This window comes from Lissotriton helveticus, chromosome 2_2, assembly GCF_964261635.1.
Source record: "Lissotriton helveticus chromosome 2_2, aLisHel1.1, whole genome shotgun sequence".
NCBI lineage: Eukaryota > Metazoa > Chordata > Amphibia > Caudata > Salamandridae > Lissotriton > Lissotriton helveticus.
Window position 1 is genome coordinate 372,153,835 of NC_136060.1, and position 27,328 is coordinate 372,181,162.

Genomic DNA, 27,328 nt, shown 5'->3' on the forward strand with positions numbered 1-27,328 from the left:
ACTACATTGATTCCAGTGTTAGTTGCATGATACCATGTACAGGGAGGCAACTTAGAGCAACCCCACCCCCAATACCTACCTGTGTAGCCTTAAAGGGTCTGCCTACCAGCCCGTGTTGATGCCGGCCTCAGACAGGGTTCTGCAACACTGCTGATTAGCCTAACTCTGGCAAGAGAAGCTGAACAAAGGATGTCCTGCAAAGGTGAGGTGTGACCACCTCTCCTTTAGAATTAAGTAGGGAGGGGGGGCTTACGAGTGCCAATAGACCACAATGAAGGGCACATTTGGATCCCACTCTGGCGTGAAACCACACATAGGACAAGGGAGTGACCACCCCCTTGCCGAGCTCCTCCACAGGGAGGTGCCCCAGAGCTCCTCCAGGTGGCAACTTAATTCTGCCATGTTGAATCTTGGCCCCAGGGAGCATAAGACTGGATAGGACAACTGAGTATCATCCCTAAGCCCGCTAATTGGTGGGTCACCATAGAAGAGGTCCTTCCCCTTTTTAGGGTTAGTTAAGGGCTCCCCTGAGGGTGGTCCTTTTATTCGTCCTGATAACTTCTGGAAGTCGTCTGAAGATTGTTCAAAGACTCTTCTGCTGATGGACACTGGAACTCTGCTGTCCTTCAAGCCAGGACTCCCGCAGGGCTGCTTCAGGTAGAAAGAATCCTGCTGCCCCTTCGTCCCTGTGCTTCTCCAAAGATCTGCAGCTCTGTGGCCGTGCATCCTCCGAGTCACCAAGGTCCCATCCTGCATCCTAGCCTGAAGGAATCTCCCTTGAAGTGAATGTGTCACTTCCCTGCATCCGCAGGCACCTCTACGTCAACAACTGGTTTGCTGATCCTGTTGTCCCATGGACATCGCCCGGCTCTGCAACACAGGCGGAGGTTTGTTGATTCTCCAGAGACCTGACTAGTCTTCCCTGCAAGTAGAGAGCCTGTAATCCCTCTCCAGCCAAAGTAGACCGCCTCCCTGTGCAAGGTGTCTGTTTGTCGTAGCCAAGGATGGTTGGCTCACTTCACAGGAGATCTTCAATCTTCAAGCATCCCCTGCCTCCAGCACTGCACAGCTCCAAGAAGGTTGTCCTGCCTGCATCCTCTGCAATGCGGGCCCTCATCTCCTGTGTGCTGCTGGGGCTTCCTTGCGCCCTCCTGTGCCTGCAGCCAGAGGATTCTCAAGTGGACTCCAATGATTCCTGCTGGCTCTCCTGTGTGCTGAGGGCCAGCTCTGAGTTATCCTGTCTGGGTTAGTCTCACAGACCGCGCTGGTCTGCATCCAAGCAACTTCTCCCACAGACCATTGTTTAAATTTGCCAAGGCTTGTTGGAGGTCCTGGCAGCCACTGACCTTCCTGCACTCGTCAACCATCGTGAGACAGCTCGTGAAAGGCTCCTGGGCTCCTCCAACATCGGCAGTCTCCACAGCTACTGTTTCTTTTCATGGTGCTACACCAAGAACCTTCAACTAAGGCGGGTATTGTGCTCCTGTGCCTCCTGGTCTCCTCCGGGGGTTTGGACTCTGTCCCTTCTGCTTTCAGGTTATTGTCATCTGGATTCTTCATCCTGGTTCCACCGGCCTGGTCCACGAGACGCTGTAGCTGCTGAACTTCCATGACCCTCCATTAGCGTCTACAGAGGTTTCTTACCCCACTTCGCCCCTATGAATCCGGGCTCCCTGGTACAAGTATCTGATTCTTCTGGGTGTCTACGGGTGGGGTGAATCTCCAACCGTCCTTGATCCAAGTGGTCCTTTTGGGGTCCTCTGGGAAGGGTCCTAGAACTCTAAAAGTCTAACCACGACTTATCCTAAGCTTTCCTATGGACGCTAGACCCGGTGTAACCACTCTACACCCATGCGCCTTGTGGTCCCTGGCTACTCACCTTGGGTTGCTCCTAGAATCCCCATGGGTCCAAAAAACCTTGGGTACTAGTCCTGTTTTGGTACCCATGTCACATACTACTATCTTAGTACATGATTTTGCCCCCCGGTGTGGCCCTAGGCATTTCTATAGGCTGCTTACCTCTTTATAAAGCACTTTTTATGTATAAATTAATATCTCTGGGTAGGAGATATGCCAAGTTAGTGTCTAGTGTGTAGTAATAAATAGAAAGTATTTTTCTACTCACCTGGTGTGATTCTTTCTTGTGTTGAGCGCTTACTAACTGACTATTGCAGTACCTACATTCTGCGGCTAGATGTCTCTATCAGATCACTATCACTAATGGTTGCCTGGACTCAGTGCAAGGTGCCTGACCATAAGTGTACACTATATACTGAGCCAGCTTACTACACCCAGCCTGTACCCCATGTACTTGAGAAACAAACACAGTGCTTCACATCAGTGTGTATGGAAAATGTTAGTTTTTCATCTCAACAAGACGTTAATTTATAGACTTTTTCAAGCTAAAAGTACAGTATCAAGCTTCACAATGTAATGTAGTGTTAGAACCATACCTCCCGCAACTTTTACCTCAACCATTGTTGTTTCATTGACACTAAATTTATTTGGTTAATTTATAAATTAAGTAATATCACTTCGTATGATGTAATTAGATTAGGGTGGAAGGGTGCTTAATGTTATTTCTGCTACTCCTGGCATTTTGGCATGGTTCTGTATTAAACAGTGTGAGTTAACAGTCCGTGAGTTTCTGGAAACAACAATAGCATGAGAACACATCACCCACCCATGGTAATCAGCGTAAAGTGTTAGACTATATATATGCTGAAAAGAAAACCACAACTTCAGGAATCTTTGGAACTTAATTGGGATCTGTTGGAAGGTTTTTATTTTCACCAATCGTTATTGCAACCATGTTACACCAAAGGCAGAACTTGAGGCCAAGTAGTGTTTCATCGGGGACATGGCCTAGCTGCAGACCAAGATGGCTGCACAGCAGTGAAGCTCCAGCGACTTGGCCCGGGAGGTTGCTGGAATGGGCTCATGTCTGCATCCATCATGATACTGCCTAGTATTAAACCATCGGTCAAACACTCCTAGTACACCGGGTTCTGGATGTGCAGAAATGGAGGCGTACACTACGCAAATACAGTGAGATGGAGAACCCGCTGTGACAGGGAGAGGGGGCAGGCCTGACATGCTGGGGCCACTGGATCCCGCTGGGTCACCTGTCTCTCTCCTTTACTAACTGGAGTCCGATCTGATGTCTATGACCCCTCAGTCCTTCGCATGTGCCTCCAAGGCTCACAGGAACTGAGCTGCATTCCACCCCAGGGTTGCTGCGCCTACCCTGTGGGACTCCCAGCCTGTGGGCCGCCCACGAACCCCTTTGGACTTGTGTGGTCCGGCTCATCCTGCTGTCCCTGATTGCTGACCTACGCCTGCCCGCTGCCTCCCGATGGCCGCCCCCTGAGAGATCATCACCCTGTGGATCAGGCTGATGCAGATCGAGCGGTCTTCCCTTTGCAGCCTTGCACGAGCAGTGCGGCCGTATACGTGTGTCATGCCTAGGCCTCCAGGGTGGACGGGCTGCGCAGCTGGGGCGCTGGAATAGATCTTCTACTGCTATGTGAGGCATTGTGAGGGCCCGGTGGCCTGAAGAGCTATTCCTCCCTCTCTTTTACGGTATTGGGGGGCATACTGAAGCGGGAGTAACAGGAACAACAATGATCATCTGACCAAAAGCACCACAGACAAAGTGAGGGTCTGTAAAGGACATCTGTCTGTCACACCAGACAGGGCTTACAGCTCAAATGTTTGGGGGGGGATATCCCTAGCTCAGCACCACGATTTGTTAAGAAACGTGTTCTCTGAAGAAACTCTTGATGGAGAGCAAACTCAAGAGCTGCATCTAACAGGCAGAAAAAAGGGAACTGACATCAGGATGCCACGGAAGGCCCTGTATGGCTCAATGGAGTTTTTTTCTGCACCTATGTGGAGGTGGCGCCATCCATCAGCCTAGGACAGATATTGAAGGTTTGCGAATCCAGTGTGATACCTGGGATATTCAGAAGGTGAGGAATCTGCAGGTAGAAGTGTCCATAAGAAATGGCCATATTGTGTGGTCAGCAGTTTAATTAACAGCAGGGAGAACAAAAGTCAGGCATCTAATCAGGAGGTGAATCAAAGAAATATGATAAATCTTCAAGTGTCATAAGGAGTGCAAATATGACACCCGAGATTCATGTTTAGTCAAAAACTGGCGTGTTATCCAAATCTCTAGGCCTAACTGTGGTGAAATTGTACTCTGGTGCAGATTTTGACAACAATGAATAATACAGTGAAGCACCCACCGTTTTCAGTGAAGGAGAACAGGCTTACACTATGAATGTTCACTCACATTATAAGCATCAATCCCTGAAGGGTCGCTTCTCTCACAGGCTGTGTGCAGATACTGAGCTGACCTGGGCATTGGTCCTCCTGGCTCAGCCAGTGTATTTATTCATGGGCAACAAATCAAGAGACTCTTACATCACCTTGTTAATAAGTCGGACACTGTAGGCTAGCGCTCTCAATCCCTTTTAAAAGAGTTTACAGCAAGTGAGACTTAGTTATTGGGTCTCAATCACAGTGAACCCCAAACAATGGTACTTTAAAAAGGGGGTTAAATCACCATTTTCTTACAAACGTCAATAAACCAATGCAATATAATGTGTAGAACATCAGCAGTGTTAATCGATTGCTCATTTCATCTGCAGAGCTGGGACTTTATTTAAATTTGAAATGTGAACATTCTTCAGTGTTGCGGCTGCCAGACTCTGGAATAAGTTGCCCCCAGAGCTGCAACAGCTGAATGGTCTTTTACCATTCCGTAAACAAATAAAAACTTGGCTCTTTCCTACAAGCTAATCTTTAGCTGTTCAGTTCCCAGTGGCTCTTCACTACCACCCTCTTTTAGCGCCAGGATGCCTGTTGGGTTACAGTGCACTGTACAAGTTCGGCTTACAATTACAAGTTCTGCTTACAATTACAATTTAACAAATAAGCATTGACATGTTTGAATATTTTGCAAACCCCCCTTCCAGTGTGCTTTATGAGGGGTAATTGTTTTTTTGAATGTGTTGTGCTACAGATGGATGATGACAAAGGAAAATGCAACAGAACAGTATTAGTTATAGAATAAACATAGAATAGAGGAAATAGGAGATTTTGTCAAACAGAGAAAAGCAGTGAAAAAAGGAGACACACATTTTGGCAAATTCTAAAAGTGCAAGTGCCCGTACTGTTTTGCAAAATAGGTAACCCTGGTCTTTCTGTGCAAACTATAACATATGAATGTGTGGATTGTGTTACCCATATTTGTTGCTGGAATTACATTAACAGCCCTACATGTTACTGGCGATTTTAAACATGTTGATGTTACTGTAGCTTTCAACAAAATAGTAACAATAATCTCAAAAGCTAGGTTTGTTTTATTGACCACGGTAGAATGATGAACAGTACTGACCCTCCTGTTTCTAACAATGTGACCTATACCTCTTGGAGTTAAGGTTTTATCTGAAGACTAAAGCAGGTTTTTTGATGAGTGATAGTCTGCCATTTTCAGGTCTCACATACAGCCAGTGTGGGAACTGTATTACGTAAAGCTTTTTAGGTCGTGCCTGGGCAGTGCTTGCGCTGTGCTGTGAGGCATGCTGTATTCAGGTATGGACTTGAAGCTCTGCCCACTCCCCGCCCATATTTTTCATTGGCTTGTGTCATTGTCCACTGTAAACTGTGCTTTTTCATTGGTCAATTGGCTTAGCAGTCCCTCCTTAGTACCGCCTTGTCTTATTTTGTAACCTCCCATGAGTACACCCCCGTTACGTGTGCTGTTACTCAGTAGGCTTTAATTACAGCCCGAAACCAGGCCTACAATGCTTGTTTTCAGTCCAGGGAGGACCTGGCCTGGTAGTTCGGGCTGGACTGCTCCCATTGGGCATAGACTGATTTGCATATGGGTGGGTTCAAACTAGAATGGCATGGGGAGCCAAAAAAAAAGATGGATATATGCCCAGATCTCTGTACTGGGTAGAAAGTATGACAATGTTCTGCATTCTGTCCATCAATTGTTCTTTTTGCAGTTGTCACCCTGAGTGGGACGGGTGTGACATGACATGGGTCCCGTGCTCGCCATGCCACTGGAGTCAAGCTATCCTGGCTGATGAGGGCTGAAAGCCCGAAACCGGTCCAAGGATGCTTGTTTCCAGTCCGGGGAGGACCTGGCCTGGCAGTTCGGACTGGACTAGTAGTAGTAAAAAGCTTTATTCGATTTTAGAACTGGATAAAATCATAAAAGCAATCAACATGTTTTACAGTTTCATCATACTTAACATAAAAACAAGCTAAAATTCATATTAAACAATTGAGTTACGATTACCGAATAGAGTCTATTATAACTACAGATAGTGATATAAAAAGTTTGGGTACCGCCGGTTAATGGTATATTTTCAACACCAGAAGCAATTAGACAGTTCAAGACTCCACGAAAAAATATTATAATACAACATTGAGACTATGGTTGGTCATAAGTACATCGTATTTTAAAACAATTTTTGAGAAACATAGCAATACTTTTAGCATTTGATGCAGTTTCTAGATGTTGTAGCACCAGAAACGCAGGTCGGCATCTCCTTAGTCCTTGAGTCAGCAACATTGGCAGTAACCAGCGTTTGCGTGGTAAATCATAGAACTTACAGAACAGTACTACATGGATGTTAGATTGTTCCGAGATACCATCGCATGGACACCTAGTAATTGAGGAAGACCAATCTTGTCTCCTCGGAAAGGTAAGCAGGCGAAAAAATGTATTAAGTCTAAACCGTGTCAACATATATTTTTCATAGTTGGTCAAACTATACGTTAGATACGGTTGAATACCCTGGTTACATTGAATGCTTAACAAGTGTCGATTTGAAGCTTTATTAGATTCATGGGCTAAGCGTAGCTCTCTTAGATGTGACAGACATGTTATTTTCAGGGTCTTTCTTGTAATTTCAGATAAAAGTAACGGTTCATTAAAATATATAGGAAGATTCAAATCCCTGAAGGTATCATGTACAAAAGACAGCCACGGAATGTTTGACCAGTTGTGTAGGCCCAAACAGTCTAAAATTAAAGCACGAGTTAAGCAACACTGTTCTGTTGTCCAAATGCGGTGCCACAATAGTATTGGCTGAAGTTTTATACAATCAGCTATATAGTCCATTCCCAGTTCAATATGACAAGCGTATGTTGGGGAACGCTGTGAAACGGCCAACAAATAACAGATCAGGGTATTCTCCACCCTCTGCAAAATATCGACCGGTACATAGCCCCATACCCCAGCGCCATAGACAGCTACGCTATTGCACTTTGCATAGTATATTTGTAAAAGTTCTTTTGGGGGGGGATTCCCTAATTTGCGTGCAAACATAATTAGGGCGGATATAGCTCTTAAAAATAGGAGATGCCTGCTAACGATTGCAGGTTTCCAAGATAAAACACTATCAAATAAAATACCCAAGTAAGGGTATGTTTTAGTACACTCCAACCTAGATTCTTCAATAAATATTGATTTATTTTTAGTTGTCTTTTTCCCAAAGTGCATAACTAAAGTTTTTTTAATATTAACCTTGAGGTCCAATGAGGCCATGAAATTACAGTAGCAGTTTAACTGTTTTTGGAGTTGCACTGGAGTTCGCGCCATAATCACCGCGTCATCCGCATAGAGTAACGCGGGAATAGGGCGGCGAACAATGGCAGGTAGGTCCTGGCTCCCTCCTAACATGGCCTTCTCAAGCCCGTTTGTATAGAGGTTAAATAAGAAGGGAGCCAGTACACATCCGTGTCTAACCCCCTTTGTAACAGGGAAGTGGTGACTAAGCTCCCCATTCACTCCAAATCCGACCCTGGCCGTTGCTCCCTGGTACAGCTCGCATAAAAAGCATATTATCGGGAGGTCAACACCCAGTTCTACTAGGATTGACCACAGCTTTGAATGTGAAACACAGTCAAAAGCTGCGGTCAAATCCACATAGACCAGGTGAAGATTGCCTTTCTTGGCCTTAACATACTTCCCCATTAGGAGAGAGAGATTCAAGGCCTGCTCCACTGTGCCCAGTCCCTGCCGGAAACCATATTGCAGGTCGGTCAGAATGTGATTATCTCCTGACCAGATCCGAAGTCTGTCTAGAATCAACCGACCTGCAACTTTACCAAAGGAGTCCAGGAGGGAAATGGGCCTATAGCAAGCCGGGTTGTTACGATCGCCCTTCTTAAAAATGGGGAGCAAGATAGAAGTTGACCAAGATTTTACGAGACCCCCTTTTAGGGCTGCTTCAAGTACTCTGGTTAATACCGGAGCCCAGAGTTCCTGGGTATGGGTGTAAATATCTAGCAGTACGCCATCCGGCCCCGGGGCTTTACCAGATTTCGAAGATGTCAAGGCCTCAATTACTTCCTCAAGGCTAAAAGTTAAATCAATTGGATATGGAGAGGTTTTGTACTTGGAGTTGATTCACCAACGACTGCTGAGAATATTTTTGAGAAATGTGATATCCATCCGTCTGCGTTGATTGCTACCTCTAGACTTGGTCCAGTATTCCCATCCTTCAAGAAGGGTGAGTTAACCACTCTCCCGAACATTTTACCATCCTTTCTGTTACAGCTCTCATGGAGCTTTTCCCATAAATCTTTTTTCCTTTCTACATTCTTTTTTCGCCAGGTTATAAATCCGTCTCAGCTTCCTGATTTCTTGCTGATCCCTCTCGTTTTGTGCAGTGCCCCCTTTAATTTAGAAAGGGCTCTGCGACATTCTGAGTTGAACCACCCATTATCTTGAGAACCAGTCTGCTTTTGTTTGCGGAGCAGCTCCTTACTAATTACTTTAGTAATATTAATAAAATTAGTTAGAATGTCATCAGCGGTGGAGTGCAGATTTAGACATGTTTCCAGCATGGGAAGTGATATGAGAACGACATTTGATGTAATGACATCTGGGTCTACTCTAGCCCACTTTACGGAGTAACCATTGATTTTATCTAAGGACAGGGCTTTTTGGGTTAGCAATCCTGGGTTACCTGTATGATCGCGCCCTGTGGGAACTGAGATGGTAACGTCAGAATGTCGTTACCCGTATTAAATGTAATCACTTCCTCCTTCATGTGTAGGGATATCAAAATAAAATCAATTGTAGTATTACAACCCCTACCATGAAAGGTGGGGAAAAAATCAATTGGGGGTTCAACAAGTTCGTTCGCAAACCCCAGTCCTAGGGCAAAAAGTTTTTCACTTAAAATACTCCCAACACTGGAGTGTGCGAAATGCGTTATGGGAGCCCCCTCCTCATCTGCAACTCCACAGTTTGAGTTGGAAGAATCATTACACAAAGCAATATTGAAATCGCCGCCCCAAATTAATTTAAAAGACTGGGCGGGACATTTCATCCGTTGCTCATTTAAGACCAAAAATATCCTATTTAGGACTTTCTCAAAGTCAGGAGGTGAAAGATTGTTATAAAAGTTTAACAAGAAATATGTATCCCCTCGAATAACTGAGAATTTATTTAGCTGGTAATTCTCATCGGAGGAAATTTCTACCATTTTTTCAAATGTAAGGGTATTGGATACATAAATTGATAAACCTCCCTTGGGTCTACCAGCAGGTGAAGGACGTGCGCTTGACTGAAACAATCTATAGCCCTGAAGGTGAATTGCAGTAACTAACCAGGTTTCCTGGCAGCATACTATATTATGTTGACTGATTGTTTCTAGCCAGTTCGGTTGGTCAACTTCAGTGCGGAGACCCGCAACATTCCAAAAAAGGATAGAAAGCGTCAAGGTAGTTGTTAAGGTTGATGTTACCATATTGTGTCCCTGAAATAATAGGGGGTCATCCTGTATTGGAGTCCTTGAACATTCTACGTGAGCAATAATATCTTTAAAGTTCATTGGACTAACGCCAGTAAAAGAAAAACTACCACAGCGGTCGGCCAATTGGCATACCTTTTGGGGTGTTCCTAAGTTAACTGGCGAGGGCAAATCAGAATTTTCCTCAAGATTTGGAGTGAGTAGTGGTCATTCGATGTTATCTAAACCTGACAGAATGTTAAAGCGATTTTGTGTGGGAATAAAAAAAGGTCTAGGTATCGAGCGGTAATTATAACTGGCCACCTGAGGTGAGGAATTTCTCCACGGTAAGGAATAATAATTATTATCTGGAGCGTCGATATAATTATTCTGATAATTGGGTACATTTCTATAATGTTCTACTTGCTGCATTGGTTGAAGCCTGGTGGGAGCATCCTGACATTGCAATAGAGGCCTGGAATAGTTTACTCGTGACTCAAGATTAGGCCCAAGGTAGTTATGCTCACGGTATAATAAGGGTCTAATGATATCATCGTGATAATAATCCTGAGGCCTGGAATTTGGATAAGTTAACTTATTTCTGGGATAAAAATAAGTCAGGTTGCGAGGGATAATCAGGTTACTGTCAGTGAGGGAAGTCCAATCTAAGATGTAACTAACTGCCTTCGTGTCTCTAAAGTTTACTACAATGACGTCCCCCGTAATATTCATTTTGCTAGGCCCTAACCAAGGAAGGCGTCTAACGTGGAGAATCTCACCATTCACATTAGGGGGAAGAGGACAATTTTTCTTGAGCCAAAATATAACTTTATTTTTTAATTGAGTTTGATTTTCATTTATACTGGCATTTCCTTCCTTCAGTTCCGGCACTCCGGTGAGCACCACCACTAGTGGGACTGCTTCTGGAGGTAATTCCACGCTAGGCCTGTTAAAGGCAATAGACTTCGCAGGGGTATCCTTACTAGAGGATTGGCATGGATTGCCCAAGATGTTTGTCTTCAGGACCTCCTGTGCCAACTTATCACTATTTTTTTCCTTTGGACTCACTGCTTTGGAAAGTGGTGATTTTACATTTCGGGGATTGTCTGATTGGTAGTTTTGTTCGCCTTTTGATCGGGAATATTTGGGGGCAATGTGATAGTTTTAGTTAGTGATGGAGAAACTAGAACAGTCCTAGTTCCTTCTTTAAGTTCTTTAATTACTTGTTCTAGTTTTCCCAGTTGTTGCCCTAATAGTCGTTATCTCTCTACCAAAGGTAATGTGAGAGACCTTACTAATTTCTCGATACTATTCAGCAAGGCGGTATCAGTTGAATCCGTTAAAACTAAGGGGGATTTTATAGGTGATATAGAAGTATTTGGAATAACTAACACAGGGGTCGAAGTATTACCACGATCTACTTGGCTAATTTTATTCTTCTGGGCAAAATTAACCCCTCTTTTCCTTCTTTTCGGGGGAAGACCATACGAACGTGCCTTTTTTTTCGGGGGTTTGTTGGGATTATCAATAGGCTCAAGCACTGGTGATAAGATCACCAATGCATCCACCTCTGGTGACTTAATACCTCAGACTACCGAAAGATTTGTAAGCAAGTCATTAGTAGTATCAGAATGAGGAGAAGTAATATCTTGTAGCAATAGAGGAATACTATCTTCAGGAAAGTCTACTGCGTCATTACTATCGCTGTTAGTACTAGGGAGGGGATACAAGGCAAGCTGGGATGGGCCCAGCGAGGAGCGTTTGTTCTTGATTAGCTCTATCGAGCGACGTCGCTCAGCCCGTCGTTCTGCCAGGGCACTATCCCTGTCTGTTCTTCCTATGGCCCTAATAAAATAATTGTCTAAAGTCCCTTGCTTTACCCGCCCGCCTGCTGGGGATGTTGTAATTGGCACTGGTGAGGACATTATGTTGACTTAAGGCTATATGTTAAAGTTACTCAATGGCAAGTATATGAATAAAATCCTAACAAAAGATACACAATCCACCACGATCAGATGATAAACAATATCTTAACTAGATCTTAAACAAACGTCGGACAGATTACAGATGACAACACAGACCGCAGGCCTTTCCTCCTTCCACTGAGAATAAACAGCTCAGAGGGGGGGGCCCGGTCCGGGCTCTTCCGGCCTAAGAGGGCCCGCCCTTTGCCCGGCTTAGCCCGGCGCGGTCCCGCGCGTGTTCCGCTTACGCGGAGCTAGGCGTTACTTTTAATAGGGTAGGCTAGGGGCGGGAAGAGTCACAGGTGCGCCTGTTAGACTTGGCGCACTGTCCGTTGGGGCTCGCAGTCCCGCACCCTCGAGGAAACCACGTTAATCCGTCCTCAATGTAAAAATCAGTTTTGGCAGGCAGAGCAGTTCACCACACAGCGTCCAAGCTCCAGGGGACGATTCACCTGCAACCGGCTACGAGCGGCTCCCACGGAGCGGGGGCCGCGAGCCGTTGATAAGCTGCAGGATAGGCTGGGGGTGGGAAGAGTCACAGGTGCGCCTGTTAGACTTGGCGCACTGTCCGTTGGGACTCGCAGTCCCGCACCCTCGAGGAAACAACGTTAATCCGTCCTCAATGTAAAAATCAGTTTTGGCAGGCAGAGCAGTTCACCACACAGCGACCAAGCTCCAGGGGACGATTCACCTGCAACCGGCTACGAGCGGCACTGGACTAATCCCATTGGCCACAGGGTCAAGACTGATTTGCGTATGGCTGGCTTCAAACTGGAATGGCATGGGAAGCATAAAAAACGATGGATTTAGGCCCAGATCTCTGTACTGAGGTGAATGTATGACATTGTTCTACATTCTGTCCATCAATTGTTCTTTTTGGATGCGCACGCACACAGCAGCAGTCTATAAATTATGTATTTATATTAAATGACTTTCATCTGACTGAACTTAGAAGTCCCAGGTCAGACTCTTTCTTTGGAACTTTGGTAAAAAGAAGGGGAGTCTATGCTGAGTCACTTTTCCCTTTTCTTTAGTTTGGTTTTGTTGACCTAAAAAGGTCTGTTTTGACAGCTGCAGCTGTCAAACCTCGACCAAAAAGTCAGACTAATGAATTCCAAGGCAGCAATATATAATTTCCACCGTAGCAAGAACGTTTTGTGGATCAGTCTCCCGGCTCCCTCAAGGACTTTACTGGTGGGGTTCTAGCATTGTGGGTTATAATCTTTTTGTTCATTGTGCTTACACCCATGGAACGGGGTGTGTGCAATGTAATAAACTTGCCATAGTGCGGCTATACAATACCATCTAATTTACAACTGCTAATAAAAATTAACATTTTTTCGCTGTAGTCCAAAAAGGAATTCAATGAGGTATATACAATACAAAAAAAGTAATTTACTTGTCTTTAAAAATAATTATCAAACCAGATTTTGGTGCCCACACTTATCACATTTGTACCTGTAAAGTTCCAGCCAACAGCATTTCTACTCGCCGGCAGGCGAGTGTGTCAACCATGCGAGCCAGCACACGGAAAGGAGTACACAAAAATTTGTCCACATATAACATTAAAACAGCACCAGACTGGCTGAGATGAATTCCCTCCAAGCACTGAAGAGTTTTCTTTAAAGATGTGGGCTAAAACATAACCAATAACAAAAAAATTATTTTTCACATGAAATAACTGTAAATAAAATATCAAATTACAAATACATTACACATTCTATTTCTATTTTAATGCTTGTAAAAGTATAAATGATGCCAAACTGACCGTGGCGAGATTTTCACAGCGAGACTGAATTGCCTGGATGAAAAGGCCGCTGGCCGCAGAGTTTCTGTGGATGGCGCTGATGAAATCTTGCACCGGAGGTTCGTGGGACAGGGTTATCAGATCTTGAACATGGTTTACTATGAGCCACGTCAGGTGCTCGGAATCATGAAGGTTCTGACACTAAAGAAACAAATACAAACGTTAGAGAAACACTTTTAAATGTTTCATTCTTTCTTGTGCCCAGGTTCATGCAACCCCCCCTCCACTTATACGCTAATGGTGGAAAAAGAACCGGTTATATGTTTAAATGTACCCACTAAAATCTCCCCAGGGGCAGTGTTAATCTGTGACTGAGGATTCTTCCTATATCAACAAGACTAACTCCCAAATAAGAAACACACAGTGTAACAGCAAGGTCCCCTGTGACAAATAAACTGATTAATTCAAGGCAACAAAGCTGCAGGCCATTGTAGTTCAAACACGCTGAACTATTCAACAGTGTATGAAAACTGTTTCATAAATCAATTTAATGAATGCTTAAAGCCTAAATTATTTAAATCAAAGAAAAACATTATCTGCCAACTATCCGGTGGGATTTTGGACCAGGGGCACCCGAGTCCAGTCCCAAATTAAGGAACAAGTCATTTTATTGGGAGTTAGGCGGGCTGCAATGTTGTTCTGTGAGCATCATAAGACCGTGTCAACTAGAGAAGCTGTATTTCATTTAAAAGGCTGTATTTACGGATTTTAAAGCTTCACTCATGGTTAGGATCAATTAGCTATCATAGGAGGACAAATGTGGGGAGGAGTCCGGGTTGCGGAGGAATCTGTGGTTAGAATATCTATCAGAAAGAGCGTCACTGGAGGTAGTTTCATTTTCTTCTAAAGGATTCTTCTTGCTACAGATTCCTTACCTTGTGAACAGATACCAAAGCAATAGCCCATGCCCATTGGTGATGGGTCTGTAAAAGGGCTCACATTAAAGGAAATTCTTTAAGACAGAACAGGCAAAATGCCCCTCCTTCCGGATCTGGCTATCTAGGCAGTAGTGCTTTGTGACCACATGGACTGACACCTTCATTAGGCCCAGGCAGAAAGTTTTATTCCACCTATTGAATTGGTAGAATTTGGGTGACTCAAATTCAGCCAACTTGTTCCCCCACGAGGATACAGAAATGCAAGCTGGTGAGCGCGAGTGATTTTTGGCACCCCGGAGCGATTTATGGTGAGATTTTCTAACATGGGCAGTCACAAGCCGGCACAGTCGCAATAAGAGGGCTTCTTCTCGAGTAGACCTACTCGAATGACCGCATTCTCTTGCGCACCACATGGTGCTGTTTGTGCCGATTGTTCAGGGTGGAATGAGCTGTTCATCCTAAATCGCAGCGAGAGCAGCACGATGTGCATATTTCCACCAATTGGCGGAACTCCACAGAATCACGCAGAGTTTGTATGTAACCCTGTGGAATTTCGCAGGGTCAAATTCCATGAGTTCCGCCCACCCCTAACCCACATAGCAGCCTGTCATACTGCGTGGAATAAGGAATTTTGTTTTCGGTATCAATAATTGGAGGATAAATATTGCGGAAAGAACACCATACAACAAATTTCTGCCAGCAGCCTGCATGAGCAGTTTTAGTATAGGGACGCCTTGCTACAAGTATAACTCTCACTACTTTGGGAAAAAGATCGAAAGCAATCAACTGTCATCAATCAATCTTCACACATGGAGGTGTAGGTTGTGCATGGAATTATGCAGGACCCTGTCCTGCTGCTGCGACAGAAGGTACTCCCAAAGGGGCAGCCAGATGCTCATGGCCAGAAGTTCCAGGTGCCACATCCATATTGCTCCTTCAGAACTTGAGCAGAAAAGTCAGAGGTGAAAAGGCATACAGGACTCCTTTACTCCACTTTAGCCATATACACCTCCCAGAGAGAGCCTTCTTGGGAACTTCCAATGCGCAAATGTTTTGAGACGGCATATTCTTGGCAGTGACAAAAAGATTCTGCCCAGATTCTTCAGAACTCTGGGCAGAAGAGATAGAGACGGGAAGGTAGACAGGAAATCCCAAGCCTAGATGCAGGTGAAAGACATCTCTGTGGGAGAACTACCTTGGGAATGCCAATGTACAAAGGTTTGGACACAGCACACACTCTACAGTGGAGAAAAGATCAAGCCAGGGTTGCCTGGATTGCTGGAAGATCCTCTGTACTACATCCAAGTGCAATTGCCATTTGTGATCTGAAAGACAGTATCAGCAAAGTTTGTCTGGCCAGGCATTTAATGATCCTGCCAGGTGTTGCACGACCAAGAAGATACCCTGAACATTCTGCCACTTCCAAAGGCGCAAGACCCATGATCCCACTATGCCCTGTTTATTTCAGTACTGCATGGTGCAGGTGTTGTTTGTGACAACTTTCACCTATTCATCCTTGATAGTCAGAAGGAACGCTTTCAGTGCTAAGCGAATCGCCAGTGACTCCAATAAGATGCTGTGAAGGTGGATTTCTGCCAGAAACCAAAGTCCTCTAATCTCCACTCTCCCAGATGACCATCCCCAACCCAGCAACGATGCATTGGGCACGATCATTAGCTGTATATGGTGTAATGACAGGGGTCTGCCACAGGTCCAATTACGGTCAAGCAGCCAACACAACAGGTCTTCGTAGTCTCCTCTAATACCTGAATGAAATCTGAAAGGTTCCCTTGGTGCTGAGCCGACAGACTACAAATCCCACTATCGAGCCCACGTGCCAACAGGCGTGGTCAAAAAGCAGGATGCAGGGGGCCAAGAAGCCTATAAGGTGTTCTCACTGAGAACCAGGTTAAGGTGTGAAAACATCAGGATAAAATTCCAAATGACATGGACTCGGAAGTGGAGGAAAGGCTCGGAAGAGCACTGTGTCCAGATTGGTTCGAATGAAGGGGAGCCAGTGTGAAAGAGTCAGGTGTTACTTAAGTAGATTGGTGGAAAAGACTTACGATGTCAACAGGTTGGCTATTATCTGGAAGTGGTTTCCAACCCTTTGAGCGAGCCTGCCTTCAGTAGCCAGTCATTAAGTTATGGAGAGACTAGTATTATCAACTTCCATAGATTGGCAGAGACCACCACCATCACCATTGTGAACACTTTAGATGCACTGGTATAGTGGAAAGGGAGTACAGGGAACTGCAAATGTGCGTGGTCTACCTGAAACCAAAGGTAGCGTTTGTGGGACAGCAGGATGGGAACGCAGATTCAGTGTCACCATCCAGTCTCCTGCATACAGGGCAGACAAATCTTGGGCCATGGTGAGTATATTTAACTTTTCCTTCTGTTTGAAGAAGTTCAGAGGGCAAGCATGTAGGCTAGGGCGAAGTCCTCCATCCTTTTTTGGCAACAAAAAATAAAGGGAAAGTAACTTTTACAAAACTCTGAACCCGGCACCCTTTCTATGGCTCCACTGGCCAAGAGAGCTTGAACTTAACATCTCATCAGAGTATGAACAAGTAGTCCTGCGGAAGGTGTCGTGGTTTCAGAGGCATGTCAGGAGGTTGCATCAAAAAAGAAGGGACCGGGGGAGGGGGGGGAAGCTAGCAGTCAACGAGAATGGCCGCTGCCTGAGAGGGCTCCTAAATCCCCATTACAAATCCTTCAATATCCGCTGCCATCCACATCCTGAAATTGAAGGAAAGAACAGTATCTCACTCCTTATCTCCCAAGAGCGACTCGGTGGGTGGGTCAACGTCCCTCGGCCAGTATCGTCTCTTGCGCTCTGTGGGAGTCTGGCTCACCAAGCCACCCCAGGTCAGACATGGCCATATGCAAATCAGTCTTGACCCTGTGCCTCATGGCTTGGCAGTTCGGGCTGGACTGTTCCCTGAGGCACAGGGTCAAGACTGATTTGCATATGGCCATGTCTGAACTGGGGTGGCTTGGTGAGCAAAATAACGATGGATTAAACCCAAATCTGTGACTGGGGGTGAATGTTTTGCCGTTGTGCAACATTCCGTCTATCATCTTGTGTGTTTTTCTGTTCACCCTATGTGGGAAGGGTATGCCCAGACTTGGGTCCCGTGCTCATTAAGCCACTGGAGTCAAGCTATCCTGGCTGAAGACGGCTGATAGCCAGAAACCGGTCCTAGGATGCTTGATTTCGGTCCAGGGAAGACATGGCTTTGGCAGTTCGGGCTGGACTGTTCCCATGAGGCACAGGGTCAGACTGATTTGCATATGGCCATGTCTGAACTGGGGTGGCAGAGTCGGCTAAAGAACGGTGATGGATTAAACCCAGATCTTTTGACTGGATGTGAGTGTTTGATTGGTTCAGATGCTCTGTCCATCACCACCTCCTTTTGTACCGCTTTGGCCGCCATAAGTGTGGCAGGGTATGCTCAGACGTGAGTCCCTTGCCCACTTTGCCACTGGATTCAAGCAAGCCGGGCTGAAGATGGCTGTAATGCCAGAAACCGGTCCTCGGAAGCTTGTTTCCGGTCCAGGGAAGGCATGGCTTGCCAGTTCGGGCTGGACTGTTCCCATAAGGCACAGGGTCAGACTGATTTGCATATGGCCATGTCTGAACTGGGGTGGCAGAGTGGGCTAAAGAACGGTGATGGATTAAACCCAGATCTTTTGACTGGGTGTGAGTGTTTGATTGGTTCAGATGCTCCGTCCATCACCACCCCCTTTTGTACCGGTGAATCCAAGTAAGCACAGTTTGGCAATTTATAGCGCTCAAGGCTCAGTGGGCCAGCTGCAGAACTGGGGGGGAGGCACCAGCGCTAGATCCCCAGGCCTACGTACGCAGTTGAGGCCATAGCTGGTGGGTCTTCTGACCAGGGAATCTGCCTGGAGTGGGCCCTACAGTAGCTACCCAACGCATGGCTTGGGCCGACAGCTCTACACAGGAGTGACTCTGGGTGTGCATCAGCAATAAGAGCTTGTCCAGTGGTGGCGGATGAGGGCAGCGAGGGGCACCTGTAGCTGGGAGTTATTGGCCCTCATGACTCCCTACAATTAGACTGCTCTGGCGCATTGGACGGCTACTGCCTCTTGCGAGGCCATTTTGCGGATAACCAGCTTAAGACATTATTGATTTTGGAGGGGGGGTGGGAATTCCTGAAAATGCCCCACCTGATCAAGGACTGGTTGGTGCTGTGGAAGCCAAAATTGTGGCTCGAGGGGCATCCTGAACCTGGAATGCACCTCAGGGGGGGGTGGTGCGGACATCTCCAGCCCCGCAGGGGGAATTGAGATAGAGTGCCGTAAACAGAAGGCGGAGAAGATTCCTGAGGAAAGCCGGCGAAGGTAATCACGCCGCATTGACGACAGCAGCGAAGTATGTAGAAGCCCAGCCAATATAATAAGTGTTCTGGGGCCGCGAAACCCAAACGGCAAATCTGGAAGCGATTCTCACGTACTTCATCACCCTTAGCAACGATTTGCAGTTAACTCTTTGGAGCTGGTCTGTGCTTTCACCTTGTGGGGCATCCATTAACGCGCATCCATGGCGACAGGAGGGAAGGGGCCTAAGGCAAATGCCCAAAAGCAGCTGGCCAAATTCGCATGGACCAAAGTGGGAGACAAGAGTGACTTGCCGCAGTCGGAGAAGGATGGATGGGTGGCTGCCCCTAAACAAGTACCGGAGCCAACTCTGCATGATGTCATGGCGGCTGTTAATGGAGTGCGCGCTTCGGTAGACTCGGCTACGGTGGAGGTCTCTCTGATCAGAGCGGACTTCCAGAAGATGGACGAGAAAGTCAAGGAGCTTAAGGTGGTCATCAGTGCCCTACAGACTGACACTTCAGAACTTCAGACGCAGATGCTCAAAATGCAGAAGAAGCAGGAGAGGATGGCACAAAAGCACGATGATTATGAAGGCCGCGCCTGCCGCAATAACATCCGCATTTTAGGGGTTCCGGAAAGAACGGAGGGGCCGGCGGCAGGCTTGTATGTAGAAGACCTCATCACGAAGCACCTACAGCCCAAGACTCTGTCCAGCTACTACTCTATTGAAAGAGCCCACAGAGTAACAGGAGGTAGACCAAAACCGGGGACACCCCCGAAGCCCCTTATTGCTCGGTGTTCAATTACCGAGATAGGGACATTATCCTGCAGACAGCGAGGTCCAGTCCCCCGCTGAAAATAGATAACTATGAGGTGGCCTTCTTTCCTGATTTCACGGACAAGGTCCAAGCCCAGCGTCGCAGCTTTCAGGCGGTGAAGTGGATAGTGCGAGACCAAGAGGTGAAATACTCAATGCTCTTTCCTGCGAGACTGAGGGTGGAGTCGGATGGTAGATCGTGGTTTTTTGATTCACCTGATGCGGTCTGGGACTGGATGGAAGGGTGGAGCACGGTGGGAAGTCAGAGACGAGAACGCGTTGAAAGGACTAGCCAACGCAGGGTTTTCCATATAGACGCTGCAAAGAATGGTCCTGCAGAAGAAGAAGGTCCGCCGAAGGAATGATGACCCTTGGCTTTATCGAAAGAGAGCTGGCGCCCAACTGAAAGCGCAAGTAGGGGGGGTTCGGGTGAGGGGTCGATATACCCATCAGGTACGAGACTTACCAAGAGGGGACCTGGTGCAAGTTTTGAGACCGATGGGTTTAAATGATGTAATTTGAATGGGACTGGGCAATCCGATCAGTGGATTGCTAAAAACACAAGTTAATTGTGATGTGAGCAGAGGGGATGGGAGTTGATCACCCCGTGCATTTCTAGCATTTCAGGGGGGGAGAGAGGCACTCTGCCATGTTCGGGAGTGGGTAGTTTTAAATCCACGGGCGGGGGGCAGGGAGGGGGAGGCTGTTGAGGGATTGGGGGTCGAGGAGGGTTTGAAGGTGCATCGTGTTATGGACCGGGGGCGGGGTGGGGGAAGTACCAGGGCGCCGGGAAGTTGGGGATGTTTCTTTCTTCACTGTATTATTGGTAAGCAATGTGCTATTGTGATTCGAAAGCGTACAGTAGCCACATTTAATATTGGACGGCATTTGTTGAGTGGGCAGGTTCAAGTTTTTTCTCACATAGCAATGATCCGAGTACTGGAAATTTGAGTGATACATGGCAATGGGGGGATAGAGACCGAACCCTTTCTATAATGTCCTGTAACGTCAATGGTGTTGCGGATAAGATTAAACGGGGAATAGTGCAACAATACCTAAAGAGACATTCACCTGATGTGGTCCTGCTGCAAGAAATGCATCTTGTAGGTCAGAAATCCTAGGCCCTCACTAGGTGGGGATACAAACTACTAGTGCATGCAGACTACACCATGGGCTCGAGCAGGACCGCCATATTAGTAAGGAAAACTATGCCCCTTATTGTTCATAAGACATGGGCGGATACGGGGGCCGTTTCGTTGGGGCGGAGGCCCAGTGGGATGGAAAGGACATCAACATACTCTCTGTGTTTTTGCCGCCCGCTCTAGGCAAGGCGGCATTGGAGGACCTAGGAAGTAGGCTGACAAGGCTCCGAGAGGGCACACTTATCATGGGGGAAGACTACAACATGACCTTAGATGACACTGTAGATAGCCACCCACCGAAATCTAGGGAGAAATATAATGACCTACTGGCAGATTTCACGAAGGCGCTGGGTTTGACAGATGTAGGTCGTGCGCTTCATCTTACTGATAAATTATTCACATATTTCTCTAGTGTCCACTGTAGTTTATCAAGTATTGATTACTTCTTCACGTCCTCGATAGGTAATTTCGCCCAGTATAAAGTTCTGCAGAGGAATTTTGGACCATTACCCGGTCTGGATGGAATATACGCACTGGGAATGACAAGCACGCACCACTATTGTCCTTAACCCCTGGCTCTTACACATAACGGATATTAGAGAAGAACTCCGCACACAAACGGAGAACTATTTTACTGAAAACGTGGGCTCAGTCGGCTCCACACAAATAATCTGGGAAGCATACAAAACGGTCCTTAAAGGGCAAGCTCTGTCATTAAAGACGGGTTATATCGCCAAAAAGTGCGAATTCTTGGTCCAGGTAGAATCAGACCTCCTCACCTAGAGCGGGAGCATTCACAAAATCCCTCACCGGACACGAGTCATAGACTCCTACTGAAGTAAGATGAATACAGGATAAAAACCAAGGAACATATGATGGCTAAACACTGTGCCACCCAACACAGACTCTAGGAGCTTGGGGATAGGGCTGGCAGGACACTGGCGTGGCTAGAAAGGCGAGAGCAGGGGTCCAGATGGGTACACAAACTAACGACACTGGGAGGTGAAGTAGTGATTCATCCACAGTAAATAGCGGAGAAGTTCGCTGATCATTTTGAAACTGTGTACTCCCCCTCAACACACTACAAGGCTGAGGACTCCGGTCAGCTCCTCCTGGACAGCGATGTGCCAGGCCTCTCGGATGTGGAACAGGAGACCCTGGAGGCAGACTTCTCGAACGAAGAAATAAGCAAGGCCCTGGGGCAGATTAAGTCCGGAAAGGCGATGGGGCCTAACGGTATTCCGGTAGAGTTTTTGAAAGCCACTGCTTCTTTGACTGTGCCACACTTGAGAGCCATGTATGAAGAGATCCTAGAAGTGGGTGGGCTACCAGTAGATCAGCAGCTAGCCACCATCGTAGTCATTCATAAGCAGGGTAAGCCAGCTGATAACTGCGGCTCCTATAGGCCAATTTCACTGATTAACGTAGAGACTAAGTTGTTGGCATTAGTCCTCGCGAAAAGACTGGTGACAGTTATTACATCATTGGTTCACCCAGACCAATCTGGCTTGATGCCAGGTAGAAATACTGCCCTCAATATAAAGAATCTACATAATGTGATGGCTCGTAGGAAGTATATTGAAGAGGAAGCGGCAGTGCTATCTCTCGACGCCTCAATGGCATTCAATTCTATTGAATCGCCATATCTGTTTGAGGTTCTAGGGAAGGTGGGACTGGGCCCTAGATTCATAGCCTGGGTAAAACTTCTGTATACCAGGGTTCTGGGACAGGTGAGGGTAAACGGTTTTACAACTTGGACGTTCGAGCAAAGGAGAGGTACTAGGCAGGGATGGCCGCTCTCCCCGCTAATATTTTCTCTTATGCTGGAGCCTCTTGCGTCCTGGATGCGTAGAGATGTAATGGTGCGTTGGACGCGCTGGGCGGATGAAGTGGAAGATCGAATATCCCTGCATGCAAACGACATACTGCTATACCTAGCATCCCCGTACAAATCCATCAGCGTAGTGCTAGACATATTCACAAATTTTGGTAAATATTCGGGATACGCGATTAATTGGCACAAGCCTGTATTGTTTATGTTGAGGGGCGAAGTTCCCCGCCTTCTGGCAGACTGCAACATAGCGGTCGCGACGGAGGGGTTTCTATAATTGGGAATCTTTGTCACTTCAGATCCAGCTTGTTTTTACAGCTCCAATCTCGCCCCCCCCTTTGGCCCGGTTACGAGCGGATGTGAAGCATTGGAGGTCTCTGCCTTTAACCCTAGTGGGGAGGGCGGCACTCTTTAAAATGCTAGCCCCTCCTCGTTTTCTCTATATACTACATAACTGTCCTCACAGGGCCCCGGACTCGTATTTCAGAGCAGTTGAAGGTGAGATTTGCACATTGCTGTGGGATGGAGGGGCCCCTAGAATCGCACTGCAGAAATTGAGAAAAAGGCTGGTACGACGGGGGCATAGCACTCCGTGACCTACAGCGTTACTACTGGGCGGCACAATTGGTGACCGTCAATCACTGGATGTATCATCCCCTGGATGTATCATCCCCCGGATGACCCAGCATATGCCCTTGATCGATACCAAACTGATCGCTCCGGATATGTGGGGGCCCTGTACACTACGGATAGGAAAAATAGGGGGAGGTTCTTCGGACCTACCCGGCATACATTGGAAATTTGGCGTATAGTTACTTCCCGGCTGGGGTGGATGGGCGTCCTCTCGCAAGCTACACAGTTGTGGTTCATCCAGAAGTTGGGCATGCTGTGCTATCAGCCCGGATTTTATAAATGGGACCTCATCGGGGTCTCTGCGGTAAAGGACACGGTTAAGAAAGGAGAAATACTTACCTTTGGTGATCTCCAGAACCAATACCATCTGGCACAAGGAGAAATGTACAGGTATTTACAGATCAGACATGCGATCCAGGTGGCGTTCCCGTCTCTCAAAGATATACCAGAATCGTCGCCTCTGGAAGACCGCTTGCTAGATGGGCCCCTACGTTCGAAGGCAATATCTCGAACTTACAAGAAGTTGAGCAATAACCTGCCAGACACCTTTTCGAGGCTTAGGGAGCGGTGGCATGAAGACATTGGTCCTATAGATGACAAGGACTGGCAGACGGCACTTATGTCCCCTCGAGAAGCGGCTATCACACAGAGATTTAGGCTGATTGAACTTAGGATACTCCACCGATCATACATCACAGGAACAGTCTTGGCGAGAATAGGAGCTAGATCTGACGACCATTGTATGAAGGGGTGTGGTCAGCACCTTTTTCCACCACAAAATCAAGAGCATCTACGACAACTTCGACGAAGACAACCAACACACTGAACCCTCACCAACCACCCCCGACACCCGGAAACCAGCGATTGATGACTGGACAATCCTCACCACCTAAGACACACTGAAGACAATGAAGTCAATCCACTCAGGGGCCCCCACGGACCCCTGCCCCCACCACATCTTCAACAGAGCCGCCGACACCATCGCACCAATGCTCCGCCACACCATCAACCGCTCCCTGGCGACTGCCTCGTTCCCCGACGACTGGAAACACGCCGAGGTGAACCCCCTCCTAAAGAAACCCTCAGCGGACCCCACCGACCTCAAAAACTACAGACCCATCTCCCTGCTCCCGTTCCCAGCGAAAGTCATCGAGAAAGCCATCATCAGCCAACTCGCCACATTCATTGAAGAACACAACATCCTCGACTCCTCCCAATCCGGCTTCAGAAAAAACCATAGTACGGAAACCGCCCTCCTCGCCGCAACAGACGACATCCGCACCCTACTGGACAAAGGAGAAACAGTAGTCCTCATCCTCCTCGACCTATCAGCGGCGTTCGACACAGTCTCCCACCGCACCCTAATACGCAGACTCTATGATGCAGGAATCCAGGACAAGGCCCTCGACTGGATCTGCTCCTTCCTCTCTGGCAGGACGCAGCGGGTCAGACTCCCCCGTTTCCTCTCGGACCCCACACCTACCACCTGCGGAGTCCCCCAGGGCTCCTCCCTCAGCCCGACACTCTTCAACGTCTACATGGCTCCACTTGCCCCCATCGTCAGAACCTACGGACTCAACATCGTGTCATACGCAGACGACACCCAGCTCATCCTCTCCCTATCCAACTAGCCCAACACCGCCAGACTCAACTTTCGAGGAGGCATGGAAGCCGTCGCCAAATGGATGAAAAACAGCTGCCTACAACTAAACACCAACAAAACAGAAGTACTCATCATGGGCCCAAACCCCGACGCCTGGAGCGACACCTGGTGGCCCACCGCCCTCGGAAACCCGCCAACCCCCACAGACCACGCACGCAACCTGGGAATCATCCTGGACTCCGAGCTCAAAATGGACCGCCAGATCAACTCTGTCTCATCTTCCTGCTTCCACACCCTCCGCCTCCTTCGTAAGACCTTCAAATGGATCCCCCTCGAACACCGAAAGACAGTCACTCACGCCCTGGTCACCAGCAGACTCGACTACGGCAACGCACGAATAAACAAAAACCTCATCCGCAAGCTACAGAACATTCAGAACGCCGCCGCAAGACTGGTCCTCAACCTGCCAAAACACTGCCACATCTCCCAGCACCTACGCACACTCCACTGGCTCCCCGTCGAGGCGAGAATCACCTTTAGGATGCTCACCCACGCACACAAGGCCCTCCACGGCACCGGACCAGCATACCTGAACAGCCGACTCAAATTCCACGCACCCCAAAGGACCCTACGATCAGCCCAGCTCTCCTACGCCGTGGTCCCCCGCACCAGAAAGACCAGATCGGGAGGCCGCTCCTTCTCCTTCCTCGCTGCCAAAGCATGGAACGCCCTTCCGCTCCACCTCAGACAGACAACATCGCTCCCCATCTTCGCAAGAAACCGCAAAACCTGGCTCTTCGACAGACCCCCTCCTTGATGGAATGGAACCTGCACCCCCACCCTTAGCGCCTTGAGACCCTTACGGGTGAGTAGTCGCGCTTTAACAAACTCCTGATTGATTGATTGGTCAGCAGGCCTCATTTTACCATACCCTGTGGACTTGGCATAGGATATGTGCCCTTTGGGAGGGAGTCTCAGACCACATGCGCACAGTTTTGGGGAAGGACATAGTATTAACACTACAACTGGGACTGTTGAACATATGGGAGGCGACTGATCTCATGGAAGTTGAACAGCAATTTACAACACTGGGATACACACTGGTGAAACGAGAGCTAGCTAGAGGTTGGGGGGAGCGAGTTCACCACTCGTCACCCTATGGAAATGGATAGATGCATGTTGGCTGAGACTGAGGTTTTGAAGGCTCGGGGGTGTCCCAAGAAATGGGATAGGTAGTGGTCACACTGTAATAAATATCGGGGGGATCCCTGTGTGTCGCCTACTGTTGAAATGGAGATGCATAGACAAGCGAGTCCTGTCGGAAATGTTTTATATGTACTTTGAATCAGTGTCTGTTCCATTATCTTATTGACAATCTTGAACATGTCGTCCAATCATGTATGCATGGCTGTGATTGAAACCAATAAACACAGTTTAAAAAAAAAAAAAAAAAAAGAAGGGGACAATTGTTCTGTATGATCTGGAGAGTCCACTGGGTGGAAGTGATGCTCTTCCTCCCAGAAAGGCAAAAAGTGATGCTGCCTCCCATTGGGTGAGCGCTTGCTGCAGTGTGTGAGCTAAAGAGGTTATGCTGCGGGGAGAGGGGTGAAAGTTTGGGTAGATTGTTGCGCCTGGGCGCCTGGATGCTGGGGGGTAGATCCCAGCGTCTGACTTGAAAGGCTTGTGAGGTCTGTTGCTGTTGAGGCATAGCCTGATGTTGAGCATGCCGGTATCCCCATCCAAAGCCTCGAAAGGGGCAAAACTGCGGGGGAAACTGAAGCACACGGGTCGGAAGCCCAAGAGTCCTTAAAGTCTCTGGGGATGGATCTGCTTTGTCTCTAAAGAGATGAGTGTCACTGAATGGCATGTCCATGAGTAAGTGTTGGACATAATTAGAAAATCCAATCGAGCAAATCTAAGTGTGGCACCAAAGCACCACATTAGTCCCGAATGCTCTACCCAGGCCAGTCGGTAGCGTTTAGTCTTGATCTTATGGAGTACTATGCTAAGACATGGGGCCATCGTGTATGAGGCGCTAAAGAACAAGTTACTTACCTTTGGTAACGATGTATCTGTGAGAGACATAGGTTAGTTATATATTCCTTACCTTAGAATTACCCCCTGGCATCAGACTGAATCCGGAGAATTTTTTCTTAGCAGTACCCGTGCAAGTCAGTAGGTGGCGTCAGTCAACTACGCGTCTGTCATCGGTGTAGTGTTCGCCGGGATGACGTCGCAATGTCTATTTAGATGCAGCCCAAGCACGCTAACGTCAGTTCTGACACGACTTTCCATGCCAGAAACGCCGAGTCATGCAAGACACTGACCACTGGTGCGCTAAAACTAGGGCCCTGTAAGGGAATCCCTGTTCCTTGAAGTCAATTTGCAGAGTGGGGAGGATGGGTGGGGTGGTAAGGAATCCATCACTAACCTATGTCTCTTACATATACATCATTACAGAGGGTATGTAACTTATTCATCTGAAAGATACAGTTACAGATTCCTTACCTAAAAATAGATACCCAGCAATACAAACCCC

The 27,328-nt window shown here is 47.4% G+C and overlaps 1 protein-coding gene across 2 annotated transcripts in view; it reads right to left on the reverse strand.

Moving 5' to 3' along the window:
* HTT (huntingtin) overlaps positions 1–27,328 on the reverse strand; it is a 1,924,961-nt gene that overhangs the window by 696,695 nt on the left and 1,200,938 nt on the right. For both annotated transcript variants that reach the window (XM_078678546.1, XM_078678545.1), the window contains 2 exons: positions 13,497–13,676; positions 13,187–13,363 (listed from right to left, as the gene is read on the reverse strand). In XM_078678546.1, the coding sequence (XP_078534672.1) occupies positions 13,187–13,363; positions 13,497–13,676 (357 nt within the window). The remainder of the gene's footprint in view (positions 1–13,186; positions 13,364–13,496; positions 13,677–27,328) is intronic.